The sequence below is a fragment of the Lynx rufus genome, unplaced genomic scaffold (genome assembly GCF_022079265.1).
Source record: "Lynx rufus isolate CCGP_SWC_20201006 ecotype Redwood Valley unplaced genomic scaffold, mLynRuf1.p SCAF_17, whole genome shotgun sequence".
In the NCBI taxonomy this organism is placed as follows: Eukaryota; Metazoa; Chordata; class Mammalia; order Carnivora; family Felidae; genus Lynx; species Lynx rufus.
Window position 1 is genome coordinate 32,139,365 of NW_025814831.1, and position 13,385 is coordinate 32,152,749.

General features: G+C 44.0%; 1 protein-coding gene across 1 annotated transcript in view; it reads left to right on the forward strand.

Annotated features, from left to right (window-relative positions):
* Positions 1-13,385, forward strand: part of MAP3K9 (mitogen-activated protein kinase kinase kinase 9) — a 74,856-nt gene that overhangs the window by 37,090 nt on the left and 24,381 nt on the right. The window contains exon 3 of the mRNA XM_047079420.1: positions 9,633-9,813. Coding sequence (XP_046935376.1) covers positions 9,633-9,813 — 181 coding nt within the window. The remainder of the gene's footprint in view (positions 1-9,632; positions 9,814-13,385) is intronic.

The window sequence follows — 13,385 nt, forward strand, 5'->3', positions numbered from 1 at the left end:
AAAGCCCGATATCTGAATAATAGAGGTTCTAGAGTGGGAAAACAGAAATACAGGCAAGGAAATTAACAGTAAAACACTTTAAACAGAAAATTCTCTGTAACTGAAAGACATGGGTGCTCAGATTTCAAAGTACTAAGTTCCCGCCTCAAGCCACATCCCTCTAAGATTTCAGACCACAGGGGACAAAGAAGAGAGGAGAAATTTCCCAAAGGAAAAAGACATCACTTACAGGCATCATGAGGCTCAATGGCCTGAGGCTTCTTAACAGTGTTGGAAGCAAGAAAATGGTGCATAATGCCTTCAAAATTGTGAACGGAAATCTCCAATTTTATACCAGGTATGGGGATGGAATATAGACATTTTCAAACAACAACAACAAAGTACCTTCCGTGCATTCTTTCTAAGGAGCTACTGGAGAATGCACACCGCTCAAGCCAGAGAAGAAACCAGCAGAGAGAGAGAGTGTCCTGTCCCTGCAGGACCCAGGGATTAACACAGCAGGAAAAACCCCACAGGAAAGGAAGGAAAAACACCGCAGACTGTGAAGAAAGAGCCCAGGAGAACGGCTGTGCCCCAGACCTAGAGGTTGGGCAGTTGACATCCTGCAGTGTGAGTCAGGACTGACATCGCCACCTCGGCTGCTGCTGGTGTTACATTGATTTAACCTGAGGCCTGCCTGCCTGCGGGAAGCCTGGTCCAGATTCTTATCTACACTCAGCTGTCTTGCTCATGTGTTGATGAAGCTCCTGGGCGCTCCTCCTTGCCCTGCTTACCGGATAGACAAATGTTTTCTTTGCCCAACCGGAGAAGCAGAGGTAGGTCAAAGTGAATTTAGAAATAGAAAATCCAGAGGAGTTCACACCTGTGTCTGTGACCTTATTTGGAAGTGGAATCTTTGCGGATGTGATCAAGTTAAGATGAGGCCACACGGATGAAGTCTGGCTCTAATCCAGCAACCGGTGTCTTTGTAAGAAGAAGGAAACTTGGATACAGACACACAGAGACGAGAAGGCCGTGGGAAGACACAGACACACGCACAGGGCACACAGCCAGATGAAGACACTGGAGTTACCGCTGCCCAAAGCCGTGGAGCACCTAGAATTGCTAGCAGTCACCAGAAGCTAGAAGAGGCAGGGAAACACTCTTCCTTCCCTGGAGTCTTCAGAGGGAGCATAGCCCTGCTGACACCTTGGTTTTAGACTTGAATTCTAGCCTCCAGAATTCAGAAAAAATTTCTACTGTTTTAAGCCACCAAATTTGTCATGACCGTTTTACAGCAGCCCTGGGAAACTAGTTACACACAGCTGCATTTGTGCCGGCCACTCGCCTTTGCAAAACATCTCCTGCAGGGATGTATACACAGGCAGTGACGTTATAAAAAGTAGGGGAATGAGGGCCGCCTGGGTGGCTCCGTCAGTTAAGCAGCCCAACTCTTGATTTCGGCTCAGGTCACGATCTCGCAGTTTGTGAGTTCGAGCCCCACATCGAGCTCTGTGCTGACAGCTCGGAGCCTGGAGCCTGCTTCCGGTTCTGTGTCTCCCCTCTCTCTCTGTCCCTTCCCTGCTCACGCTTTTTCTCTCTCTCTCAAAAATAAATAAACATTTTTTAAAAAATTAGGGGTCCCTGGATGGCTCAGTTGGTTAAACGTCCAACTTCAGCTCAGGTTATAATCTCACGGCTGGTGAGTTCAAGCCCCTCATCGGGCTCTGCGCTGACAGCTCAGAGCCTGGAGCCTGCTTCAGATTCTGTGTCTCCTCTCTCTGCTCCTCCCCTGCTCGTGCTTTGTCTCTCTCTCTCTCTCAAAAATGAATAAACTTGGGGCGCCTGGGTGGCGCAGTCGGTTAAGCGTCCGACTTCAGCCAGGTCACGATCTCGCGGTCCGTGAGTTCGAGCCCCGCGTCGGGCTCTGGGCTGATGGCTCAGAGCCTGGAGCCTGTTTCCAATTCTGTGTCTCCCTCTCTCTCTGCCCCTCCCCCGTTCATGCTCTGTCTCTCTCTGTCCCAAAAATAAATAAACGTTGAAAAAAAATTAAAAAAAAAAAAATGAATAAACTTAAAAAAAAAAGTAAAGTTTAAAAAAGTAAAAGAATTCTTTAAAATTAAAAAAATAATAAAAAAAATAAAAGTAAGAGAATGAATGACAGAAGCTAGGAAAGGGATGTGACTAGGAGGGACACACAGAGCTTCTAGGAGATTAGATGGGGATATAGGAGTTGTCCTCTCATTTTCTTTAAACTACATACGTGTTCTGTACACTCTCCTATGTGTCTACACATTTGACAATAAATTGAGGGAAAAAAAAAAGACTAAACCAAGCAAAACACAACAACACTCAGAACAGAGTTAGACCAGCTGCTTAATCTGGTGCTGAATCATTCGTAGCGAATGAAGGCCTGGGGACGGAGCCTTGGCGCCAAGGTGAACATTTAGCAAGTCAGAGCCCCTTGTGCTAATGGAGATGAATAATAAATAAGAAATCTCAAAATGATAAATCATCCACCAAAGCTAAATTTGCCATTACGACATATGGGAGTGTCTCCTCAGTTGTGCCAAGTTTTGAGAGCCTGGCTTCCAGCTAAAGGATATTAGGTCAGACTCCGAGCCCTCTGTGGCCTCCCCTGCCTGACTCATTTCTCCCTCTGATAACCTGACCGGAGCTGGCCTTTTAGGTGGTCAGTTTGAAATACCACTGAGTTCCATAGAAAGTCACTCAAGCTCTTTATATTCATGGAGGATTAAGATTCACTTTGGCACTAGTTACCTTTCTTGATTCCTCTCCAACACCTTTTGTTTGTTTGTTTGTTTCTTTTTAATTTTAGAGAAAAAGAGAGAGTGTGCACACAAGCAGGGGAGGAATGGGGTTGGGCGGGGGGGTAGAGAGAGAGAGAGAGAGAGAGAGAGAGAGAATCCCAAGCAGTCTCCATGCACAGCATGGAGCCCCGTGTAGGGCTTGATCCCATGACTCTGGGTTCATGACCTGAGCCAAAATCAAGAGTCGGACACCCAAATGACTGAGCCACCTGGGCACCCCACTCTCCAACACCTCTAATCACTTCTTTCTAATGGAGATAGAAGGCCTTAAAAAAGGAGTTTGACCTGTAACAGGGTCTACTGAAACTTAATAACAGTGATTTTTGTTTTCGTTTGTTTTATTTGTACAGGTTAACTGCTATTAGGAGAATATTTGTGTTTTTCATTTATAACAATATAAAATTTCTTTCAGTAATTTTTAAAAAGTCACTGTAAAGAAAACTATTAAGTTAATGGTATATAAGTGGTATCCTGATCTAGAAATAATCAAGAATAATGTCCATGGGTTACTCAGGTTCAGAAGACTGCTTCTCCTACTTATCCTTGTAGCAAAACGTAGGCCCTTATTATTGATGTTCCCTTTGTCTTGACCTGATAGTCAATTTTGTCTTGTATCTTTCTTTTTGTTGTTGTTTGTTTATTTATTTTTAGAGAGTACACACACATGCATGTGAGAAAGCATAGGAGGAGCACAGAGAGGGAGAGAGAGAATCCCAAGCAGGCTCTGTGCTGTCAGTGCAGAGTTCGATGCAGGGCTTGATCCCACAAACCATGAGATCATGAACTGAGCCGAAATCAAGAGTTGGATGCTTAACCGACGGAACCACCCAGGCGCCCCTGTCTTGTATCTTTCCATTCAGTACGTAGAAGGCCCTTAAGGGCAGAGTCTCTAGCTTCTCTTTCCTTGTAAACTCCCACCCGACCTGGAAGCAGCCAGATGTGGATGCGTTATTCATCAGTAAACCCTGGCTGCAGCATTCCTCTTTCTTCAGTCTCGTTATCTTGCCTGGTCCTTATCGGCTCCCCTTTGTGCCTCAGGACAGATGACACTGGAGGATGTCACCCCCGGTGCCCATAGGGTGGGGAAGTGGACTGCCTGAGAAGATGTACAAGATACTTCTTCAGTGAAATAAGTGAAGGGTCAGTTCTTGCAGAGTCTGGCTCTGTTCTGGTTCCTGGAGACGGAATGGTGTGGATTCCAGAAGAAAGAGAATGGGGTTTTTGTCCTCGAGGAGTCCTATCCATCACATTCCAGGGATGATGAGACACACCTACGTGCAGCAGTTGGGAAGGATTTAAAAGAAGTATATAAAGTTCAATTGTGATACTGATTTTGGGTGCCAAAGGAATAATTCAGGAAAAGGGAGAGCAGTGAAGACTAGTTAACCAGTGACAGTTTAGGGATCAGGCAGAACTTGAGATAAGCCTTAAGGACACACAGGATTCCTTACTGTCCTCTGGATGGCACAGCACATGAAGAGAGATGTGGCTTTGGTCCCATCTCCATCCCTCACTTAGCCTTGCTGTATCTGTTTTAGTATGGGTAGAACTGGGAGAATGTTTGCACCTACCTCATAGGGTTGATTTAAGAATTAACTAAGGTGATTTATGTAAAGCTCTTCACATACGTTAGGTAAAGAGCATCATGCCTCTACATAGCAAGTGATCAATAATGGGTAGCTATCATTATTAATTTATCAACCATTCCATTTATTTATACAGCGAAAATTTATTGCATGGCTATCATCTGTCAGGGACTCCCAGGCTCCCCACCAGTGTCCTCAGTACCTTTACCGCCGAGTCCCATGGCTTCCACTTATGCATGAGACACTTAATCATGATAGTAGTCATAATAGCTATAGTGTCCTGAGTGGCTGTGTATGTGTCAGACCCTCTGCCACGTGATTTGTTACTACATCACCTTTAATCTTTATCCCCATTTTACAGAAACGAGAATAGAAATGCAGAGTTGATGAAATTTGTGCAGGGTCCTATGTGGAGTGTCGAGCCTGGGATTTAAATTGTCTGCTTTTTGGGTGTTGGTTTGTTAGTTTGTTTGATCCACACTGACTCTTGTTACTGTCACCGTATACCCATGATGTTTCCCAAACTGTACTTGGCTTCCTCAAAGGGCTGTGCCTCTCAACTTCAGTCCGCGACACCTCTATTCTACTTGTCCCGCATGTCTGAAAGACGGGAAACCCCCCCTTCTCCATCAAGCCTCTGTATCTGGTTAGCCAGTAGGTTTTTGGTTTTTTCCCCCTGTTCCCCTTACCCTGGCCGGCACCTCCACTGACTTAGGCCTGGACTTGTTGATTTCAGGATTTGTTCCACTGCCCTAGTCATGAGAGGTGAGGGCCACACAACACTCTTGGATGGACTTCATTAGATTTTGATAAACCATTCTTAAGTTTTTAAGAAGTAAAGCACAATCATTCGTTAGTTCTGTGGCTGTTTGTCAGTGGTAGAAACTCAGAATGGTCTAACTGCAGCGGTACAGATAAGTGAGTTGCTGTGATTAAACCTTTTTCTCCCTGGGGAAAGTGTGTTGGGAGACAGCTACTCTGTTTTTAAAAGTAAAGCCATTTTCTTTAACAAACGGGACAGTTGGATATCCACATGCAAACAAATGAAGTTGCACACCCTTATATGATATACAAAAATGAACTGAGAATGGATCAATGACCTAAATACAAGAGCTGAACCTGTAAAACTCTTAAAACATACAAGTAAATCTTTATAAACTTCGATTTGGCCATGGAATTCTTCTTACACTAGAAGCATGACCAACAAAATAGATAAAGTGGATTTCACCTAAAGTAAAAGCTTTTGTCCATCCATGGACATTGTCAAGTAAGGAAAAAGACAGCCTACAGAAAGGGGGAGAATGTTTGCAAATCATCTATTTGGTAAGGGTTTAGTATCCAGAATATAGAAAGAAGTCTTATAACTCAAAACAAAAAGACATTACTTTTAAAAAATATATTTATTTTAACTAAGAGTGAGTGAAAGAGAGTGAGCACATGAGCAGGGAGGGGCAGAGAGAGAGGGAGAGAGAAAATCCCAAGCAGGCTCTGCACTGTCAGCACACATCCCAACACGGGGCTCGAGCTCACAAACCATGAGATCATGGCCTGAGCTGAAATCAAGAGTTGGACACTTAACCAGTTGAGCCGCCCGGGTGCCCCAAAAAGACATTTCTTGAAAGAAGATATACAGACAGCAAACAAGCACGTGAATAGATGCTCAGCATCATTAGTCATTAGAGAAATGCAAGTCAAAACCACAATGAGCTGCCACTCTACATCCACTAGGATGGCTATCATCTAAAAAAATTAAAGGAAAATAAGTGTGTTGAGGATGTGGAGACATTGGAACCCTCATACACTGCTGGTGGGGGCGTAAAATGGCACAACTAAAACATTTTTTTGGAAAGGACCACCTAGGTGGCCCAGTTGTTTGAGTGTCTGACTCTTGATTTAGGCCCAGGTCATGATCTCAGGGTCATGGGATTGAGCCCCGCACCAGGCCCCGCGCTGAGCATGGATCCCGCCCCAGATTCTCTTTCTTTATCCCTCTGCCACTCTCCCCTGCTCATGCATGCTCTCTCTCCCCAAAATTAAAAATAAAGAATTTAAGAAAAATAAAATGGCACAGCTGGCGTGGGAAACAGCAAACATAGAATTACCATTATAGCCATTATTCCACTCCCGTGTACATAGCCCAAAGGACTGAAAACAAGTCCTCAAATGAATATATTTATGTACATATGTGTGTATAGCAGCACTAAATCACAATAATCAAAAGGTTGAAACAGCCGAAATGTCTGTTGTGGAGAGATAAACAAATGGTGGTGTGTCTATACTGTGGAATATTATTCAACCATAAAAAGGAATACAGTGCAGATACAAGGTATAATATGGATGGACTTTGAGGACATTATGTTAAGTGTGTCATATATTGCATGGTTCCATTTATGTAACATATCCACAATAGGTAAATGCATAAAGAGAGAGCAGGTTGGTGGCTGCTAGGAGTTGGGTAGAGGGGAGAATGGGGAATGATTACTTGATGAATATGGGTTTCCTTTTGGAGGTGATGAAAAATATTTTGGAACTAGACAGAGATAGATGTAGCCAGGATCACTAGCTGGCTTCTGACGACAGTCTCTTCTTTGCTGAGGTCAGGACCCCATGGCCGGCGATTTCTAACTCTGATGCCTTCACGGGTCCAATCTATGGGGATCTGTGTCTGAGGTCAGCCGGATAGAAGTCAGCAGGGAGTGGTGGGGATTAGGTGGAACTAGGCTGGACCTGCACTGTCTAAAGGCATTTGTATTCAGGGAGACCTTCCCTGGGTGGATTCTTGCCCCATCTCCATCATTCTGCCATCCCTCTCCAGCCATCTGGCAGGCTAATGTATTTAAACATCTTTGCTGTACCATTCATTCTCTCTAAACCCATGTCCTGTAACAGAACCTAAACTTCTTTGTTCCCCCTTCCAGCCTAGGATCTGTGGAAGCTCAGCTCGTTCTAGATGCATCATCAAACTGTTACCCTCCTCCCACTCACCCTGTCCCAGCACCTGGAGTTTGGGTGATAAGACTAAATCCCATTGGCTACGTAAGGGGATGGGCTCACTCTGAATCTTTGGTTTAAGGGTGGCTTAGAGAGAGAGGGTCAGCAGCTGGTGGCTGCCTCTAATCAGGGAATGGTGGGTTTCTTTAGTGCCACTGGCCCAGCAATTTGAGGGCATATTTGTTATATCTGCCAGCAGAGAAGGGGAGAGGGGCACAGAAGAATCTGGAAAGATGTTTGTTATTCGAGGAGATGGAGAAAGTTTTTTTAAAATCTGTCCAAGCATTTAGAGACTTGGATCCATTCAGCTCCCAGTGGGGAGGGGTGTGTCAGGGGAGTCCGGGAGAGGGTGTGGAGGAAGGAGACCTAGTCCATTAGATCTAGGGAGGGGCCAGCACTGTTTTCTTTTGTGCTTCCAGCTCTATAGCTGCTTGTAATCCCCTCTTCACTGCTGATTTTCTGAGAAGCACTTAGGACAGAAAGATCTTTGTCCTTCCAATAGGTAACAATAGGTAACCATCCTTCCAATAGGTAACAATCCAGTGGGCATTTGCAGGCTGGGGGCAGGATGAGAAAAGTATAGCTGTGTGACTTGAAGGAACTGCCTAAGGCTCTTGTGCCCTAAAAAGCACCCCTAAACCCCTCCATGGTACCCAGAGTACCACCATCACACATCCCTTTATTGAAGGAGTTTGCCTCTCAGAGGTAAAGGTAAAGCCTTCTGAAGAGGCCCTCAGCGAGGGTCACTGGAAAGTCAACCCTGGGAGGGTGTGACCCAGCACAGTAGGGCTCAGAACTGATTTTTCTCATTGTTTACCTAGACAGAGTGGTTGGAGGAACCGAGTCAACTTTTTTGTTACTCTGTCTTCAGTGGATTCCTTTCCCTCCCCTTCCCATTTGGACTTGGAGAGCAGGGATGGGGAGAGACTCTTCCTACCTTCTCTGAAGTCCTGAGTATAAAGCTCTGAATCCCAGGTGTTCAGCATCCAGCCCGGGAGAGGTTGTGCTTTCATGAGGCCTTCAGAACCTTCCTGCTTGTGGAAATGGAGGCCTGGCTCGCACGTACCCTCTGCCCGCTCAGAGCTTCTCGGCTTGGCATACGGCACTTCAGTCACTTAGCGTGTTTGCTCTTTTTTTGTTTTTTAATTTATTTTTGAGAGAGAGAGAGAGAAATTGCAAGTGGGGGAGGGGCAGAGAGAGGGACACACAGAATCGGAACCAGGCTCCAGGCTCCCAGCTGTCAACACAGAGCCCGATGGGGAGCTCGAACTCACGAACCGCGAGATGGTGACCTGAGCCCCTTACCCACCTGAGCCACCCAGGTGCCCCTTAGCGTGTTTGCCCTTTTTAGGAATATTGACTCCTGCAAGGGGATGCAGACAGCTGAAGCTGTCATGTAGGTGAGGTAGCCGCCTCAGCTACTGTCCTAGGAGAGCCCAGATGGCTCCACACTGTGGTGCTTTGGTGTTAGAACTGGGGAGACAGGCCCAGAGTATTACTGATTCAGTGAACTAGTTCTTTCCTCCTGGGTCGTACACACAGAGAGATTCATGGTTGCGAACATACATGTATCTTCTGACTTCTTCAATTTGTCAGGCAGTTCTCAGTGGCTGGGGGTGGGGGAGGGAATTCCTGGATCAAAGGAAAATCTCTGTGCCTGAGAGACAGCTTTCTTACAAACTTAACTTGGGAGAGGTTCATGGGAACTGTGCAGGCACTGTCTGGAACCTTGAAAATCCATTCCTTGCGCCTCCAAAATGCACCCCATTCCTTGTGGTCTGAGAGTGGTTAGGCCCAGGGGTGCCTGGCCAGATAGGAAGCCTAAGGAGCCTCTCCTCAGAAGGGTCAGCTGTGACATCACGGGTCCCTCCATCAGGCGTGAATGGGCTGTGTGCTGTGAAGGTTAAGAGGGAAGGCTTTTGAGTCAGGCTGCCTGTGTCAGTCCTGGCTTATTAGTTGATTTTTTATGTCAGTTTCCTCATCTTGTAAAAAGGATATGGCAATGGTACCTACCTCATAAGGTTGTTGTGAGTTAATGATAATGCCTATAAAGGACTTGCCACGAAAATGGATGCATCGTAGGTGCATCTTACCAAAAATGATGGCTCCTACCATCAGTCCATGGTAGCTGCACAGTGGAGCCTAGAGGAGAGGGTAAGAATCTGGCAGGAGGGCTCTGTAGTTGGTGGTTTCCCTGTGATTAATGCAGACTTTCTGGTTTCTTCTATGTTCCTTTTCTTCCCAGTACTGATCCTCCAGAAGGTGGAGAATGGAGACCTGAGCAACAAGATTCTGAAGATCACTGATTTTGGCCTGGCTCGAGAATGGCACCGAACCACAAAGATGAGCGCAGCAGGGACATATGCTTGGATGGCACCCGAAGTCATCCGTGCCTCCATGTTTTCCAAAGGCAGTGATGTGTGGAGGTAAGGTCCAAAGGGTCAGGGGCAGTGCCGCCCTGGTCTATTTTGGCTGCACACGTGTTTCAGGACTTGGAGAACTGAGGATGCATAGACTCCCAGACACCCCAAGTGGGTCTAAGTGACCCCTTCACAGCAATCTGTAGTAACTCCCAGGTTGCCGTGGGACAGTTTCTAACGCCTTCATCTATCCAAAATTCCTTTAGTGCTGTGGCAGGTACCGCCTCTATGTGTTAGTGATTGCTCCGTAGGAAAGACCAGTAGATCCCAGGAGCAGTGTGTACTCCCATCTCTGACTGTAGGGTGGTGAGGGCACCCAGGCATTCCTGGGGACTGACCTTCCACGGGGTCCCCCTGGCTTCCTTAGCAACCGCGGCTGTTATTGCTGGACTTGTTCTCACTCTAAGCTCTTCAGCTGATGAGTATTCTTGGTGCTATCTCTGTTGTTTTGGTGGGTTGGAAATTATGCTTTCTAGTTATATGGTTAACCTTTTAGTCAGGGCACTATCTGTTGAACATTGATACAGAAATGGGAAAAGATGGGTCTCAAGCATGTACTGAGAACTGCAGAGTCACAGATTAGACTAGCCGTTCCCCTAGTAAATGTCCACCTAAGAGGTCATAGGCACATGGATCTAAAAATCTAATCCCCACTGATGGGAGGAAGAGCTTGTGCAGAGGGTGCATCCTCCTGGCTGTGAGAAGTAGCATCACCTTGGTACACCAAAAGAAAGGGCCATGGTTATCATCGGACTTCAGTCTATGAAGTTGTTTCTTCCTGGTGAGTTGTAAAGTGAGCTTGTGTGTGTATATGACGAATGTGTGTATTAAAAAAAAAAAAAAACAGCTTTATTGAGATATACACGTATTACGAAGTTCACCCTTCAAAATGTAGATGTCGATGGTTTACAGTAAATTTACCAACTTTGTACCACTCGGCATTGTTACCAGCTTGCTAAGGCTGCTGTAACAAACTACCGCAGGCCTGGTGGCTTTAAACAATAGACCTTTGCAGTGTGGAGGCCAGAAGTCTGAAATCAGTACTAACAGGGCTATGCCCCCTCTGAGACTTTGGGGGAGATTCTGTTCCACATAAGGGTTTTGGATATTAGGACATGGATGTATGTTTTTAGGTCTACCATTCAAACCACTACAACTGCTATCTGTTTCCAGAATTATTTTTCTCATCCCAAAAAGAAACCCAATACCTGTTGGTAGTCATTCCCCAATCCTGCCTCCCCCTGTCCCCAGCAACTACTAATTTACTTTCTGTCTCTATGGATTTGCCTATTCCAGGCATTTCTTATATATGGAATCAATACAACATGTGGTCTTTTTACTGGCTGCTTTCATTTATCATGTTTTCAAGGTTCATCCATGTAGCATGCATGAGTCAGAACTTCATTCCTCTTTATACCTGAATAATATTCCATCCTATGGAAATTTATTTATCCATTTATAAGTTGATGAACATTTGAGTTGTTTCCACTTTTTGGCAGTTGTGAATAATACTGTTGTGGACACTTTTGTGCAAGCTTTTGTGTGAACATAGATTAACATAGATTTTCAGTTCCCCTAAGTATATACCTGGAAGTGGATTTGCTAAGTTATATGGTTATTCTGTGTTTAATTTTTTGAGGAACGACCAAACTATTTTTTTGTTTTACCATAGCTGCACCATTTTCCATTTCCATTAGCAATGTAGGAGGGTTCCAATTTCTCTACATTGTCTCAATACTTGTTATTATATGTCTTCTTAATTATTGCTATCCAGTTAGATAGAAGTGGTATCTCATTGTAATTTTGATTTTATTCTCTAATGACTCCTGATGTTGAGCATCTTTTCGTGTGTTTATTGGCCATTTGTATATCTTTTCTGGATAAATGCCTATTCAAATCCTTTGCTAGTTTTGAAACTGGGTTGGTTATCTGTCTTATTTTTAAGTTGAAAGAGTTCTTTATATATTTTTAATATAAGTCCTTTATCAGGTGCATGATTTGCAAATATTTTCTCCCATTCTGTGGGTTTCTTTTTTCTTGTTTTTTTCTTTTCTTTTTCTTTTTCTTTTTCTTTTCTTTTTCTTTTTCTTTTCTTTTTCTTTTTATTTATTTATTTTTTTTTTTGAGTGAGGAGCAAAGAGAGAGAGAGAATCCTAGGAGGGGCAGAAGTAGAGGTAGAGAGAGAGAGAGGCAACGCTCACCCAAAGCGGGGCTTGTGCTCACCAGAAGCGGGACTTGAGCTCACCCAATGTGGGATTCGAACTGACAAACCATGGGATCATGACCTGAGTTGAAGTCAGATGCTTAATGACTGAGCTACCCAGCTGCCCTCTTTTTACTTTCTTGATGGTATTCTTTGAAACAGAAACATTTTTAATTTTGATGAGGTCCAATTTATCTATTTTTTTATTTGATTGCTTGTGCTTTGAGTGCTTATGCTTATTAGGCTTTTGGTGTCATAGTTAAGAAACCATCCCCAAGTTTTATGAATATCTATACCCATGTTCTAAGAGTTATAAAACTCTTAGCTTTCACATTTAGGTCTGTGTTCCATTTTGACTTAATTTTTGTATGTGGTGTGAGGTAAGAGGTTTAACTTCATTCTTTTGCCTGTGACTACAGTAGTCCCTCCTTATCAGTTGTTTCGCTTTTTTATGGTTTCATTTACCCATGGTCAACCATAGTCTGGAAGGTCAGACCTATCATCAGAAGGTCAGTATTACCTAACGCTGGGTCACAATGCCTACATCATTCATCTCACTTCATCTCATCACGTAGGCTTTTTATCATCTCACATCATCACAAGGGTGAGTATAGAATGATAAGATTTTGAAAGAAAGAGCATATTTGTATAACTTTTATTATAATATAATTATTCCATTTTATTGTTCATCTCTTACTATGCTTAATTTATAAATTAAACTTTATCATATTTATGTGTGTATAGGAATAAACATCTATAGGGTTCTGTACCACCTGCAATTTCAGGCATCCACTGGGGGTCTTGGAACATATCTCCCATGGATAAAGGGGGGACTACTGTATCTAGCCCCATTTGTTGAAAAGGCTGTTCTTTTCTAATTGTCACCCTTGTCAAAAAGTAATTATCACAGATGGAAGGGTTTATTTCTAGACTGTCAATTATACTTCATTGGTCTATGTGTGTATCCTTATGCCAGTACGACTCTTTTGTTTTAATCAGTCTTTCTTCCTTTCTCTCTCCCTTTCTTTCTTTCTTTTTTCTTTTTTCTTTTCTTTTCTTTTCTTTTCTTTTCTTTTCTTTTCTTTTCTTTTCTTTTCTTTTCTTTTCTTTTCTTTTCTTAACATAAGCAGGGACGAGCAGAGGGAGGCAGGGGAGGAGACAGAATCCAAGGCAGGCTCTGAGCTGTCAGCACAGAGCCTGACAAATGAAGGGCTTGAACTTACAAACCATGATTTCATGACCTGAGCCAAAGTTGGATGCTTAACCAACTGAGCCACCCAAGCACCCCAGTACCATTCTATTTTAATTACTGTAGCTTTGTACTAAGTTTTGAAATTAGGACATGTGAGTCCTCCAGCTTTGCTGTTCTTCAAGA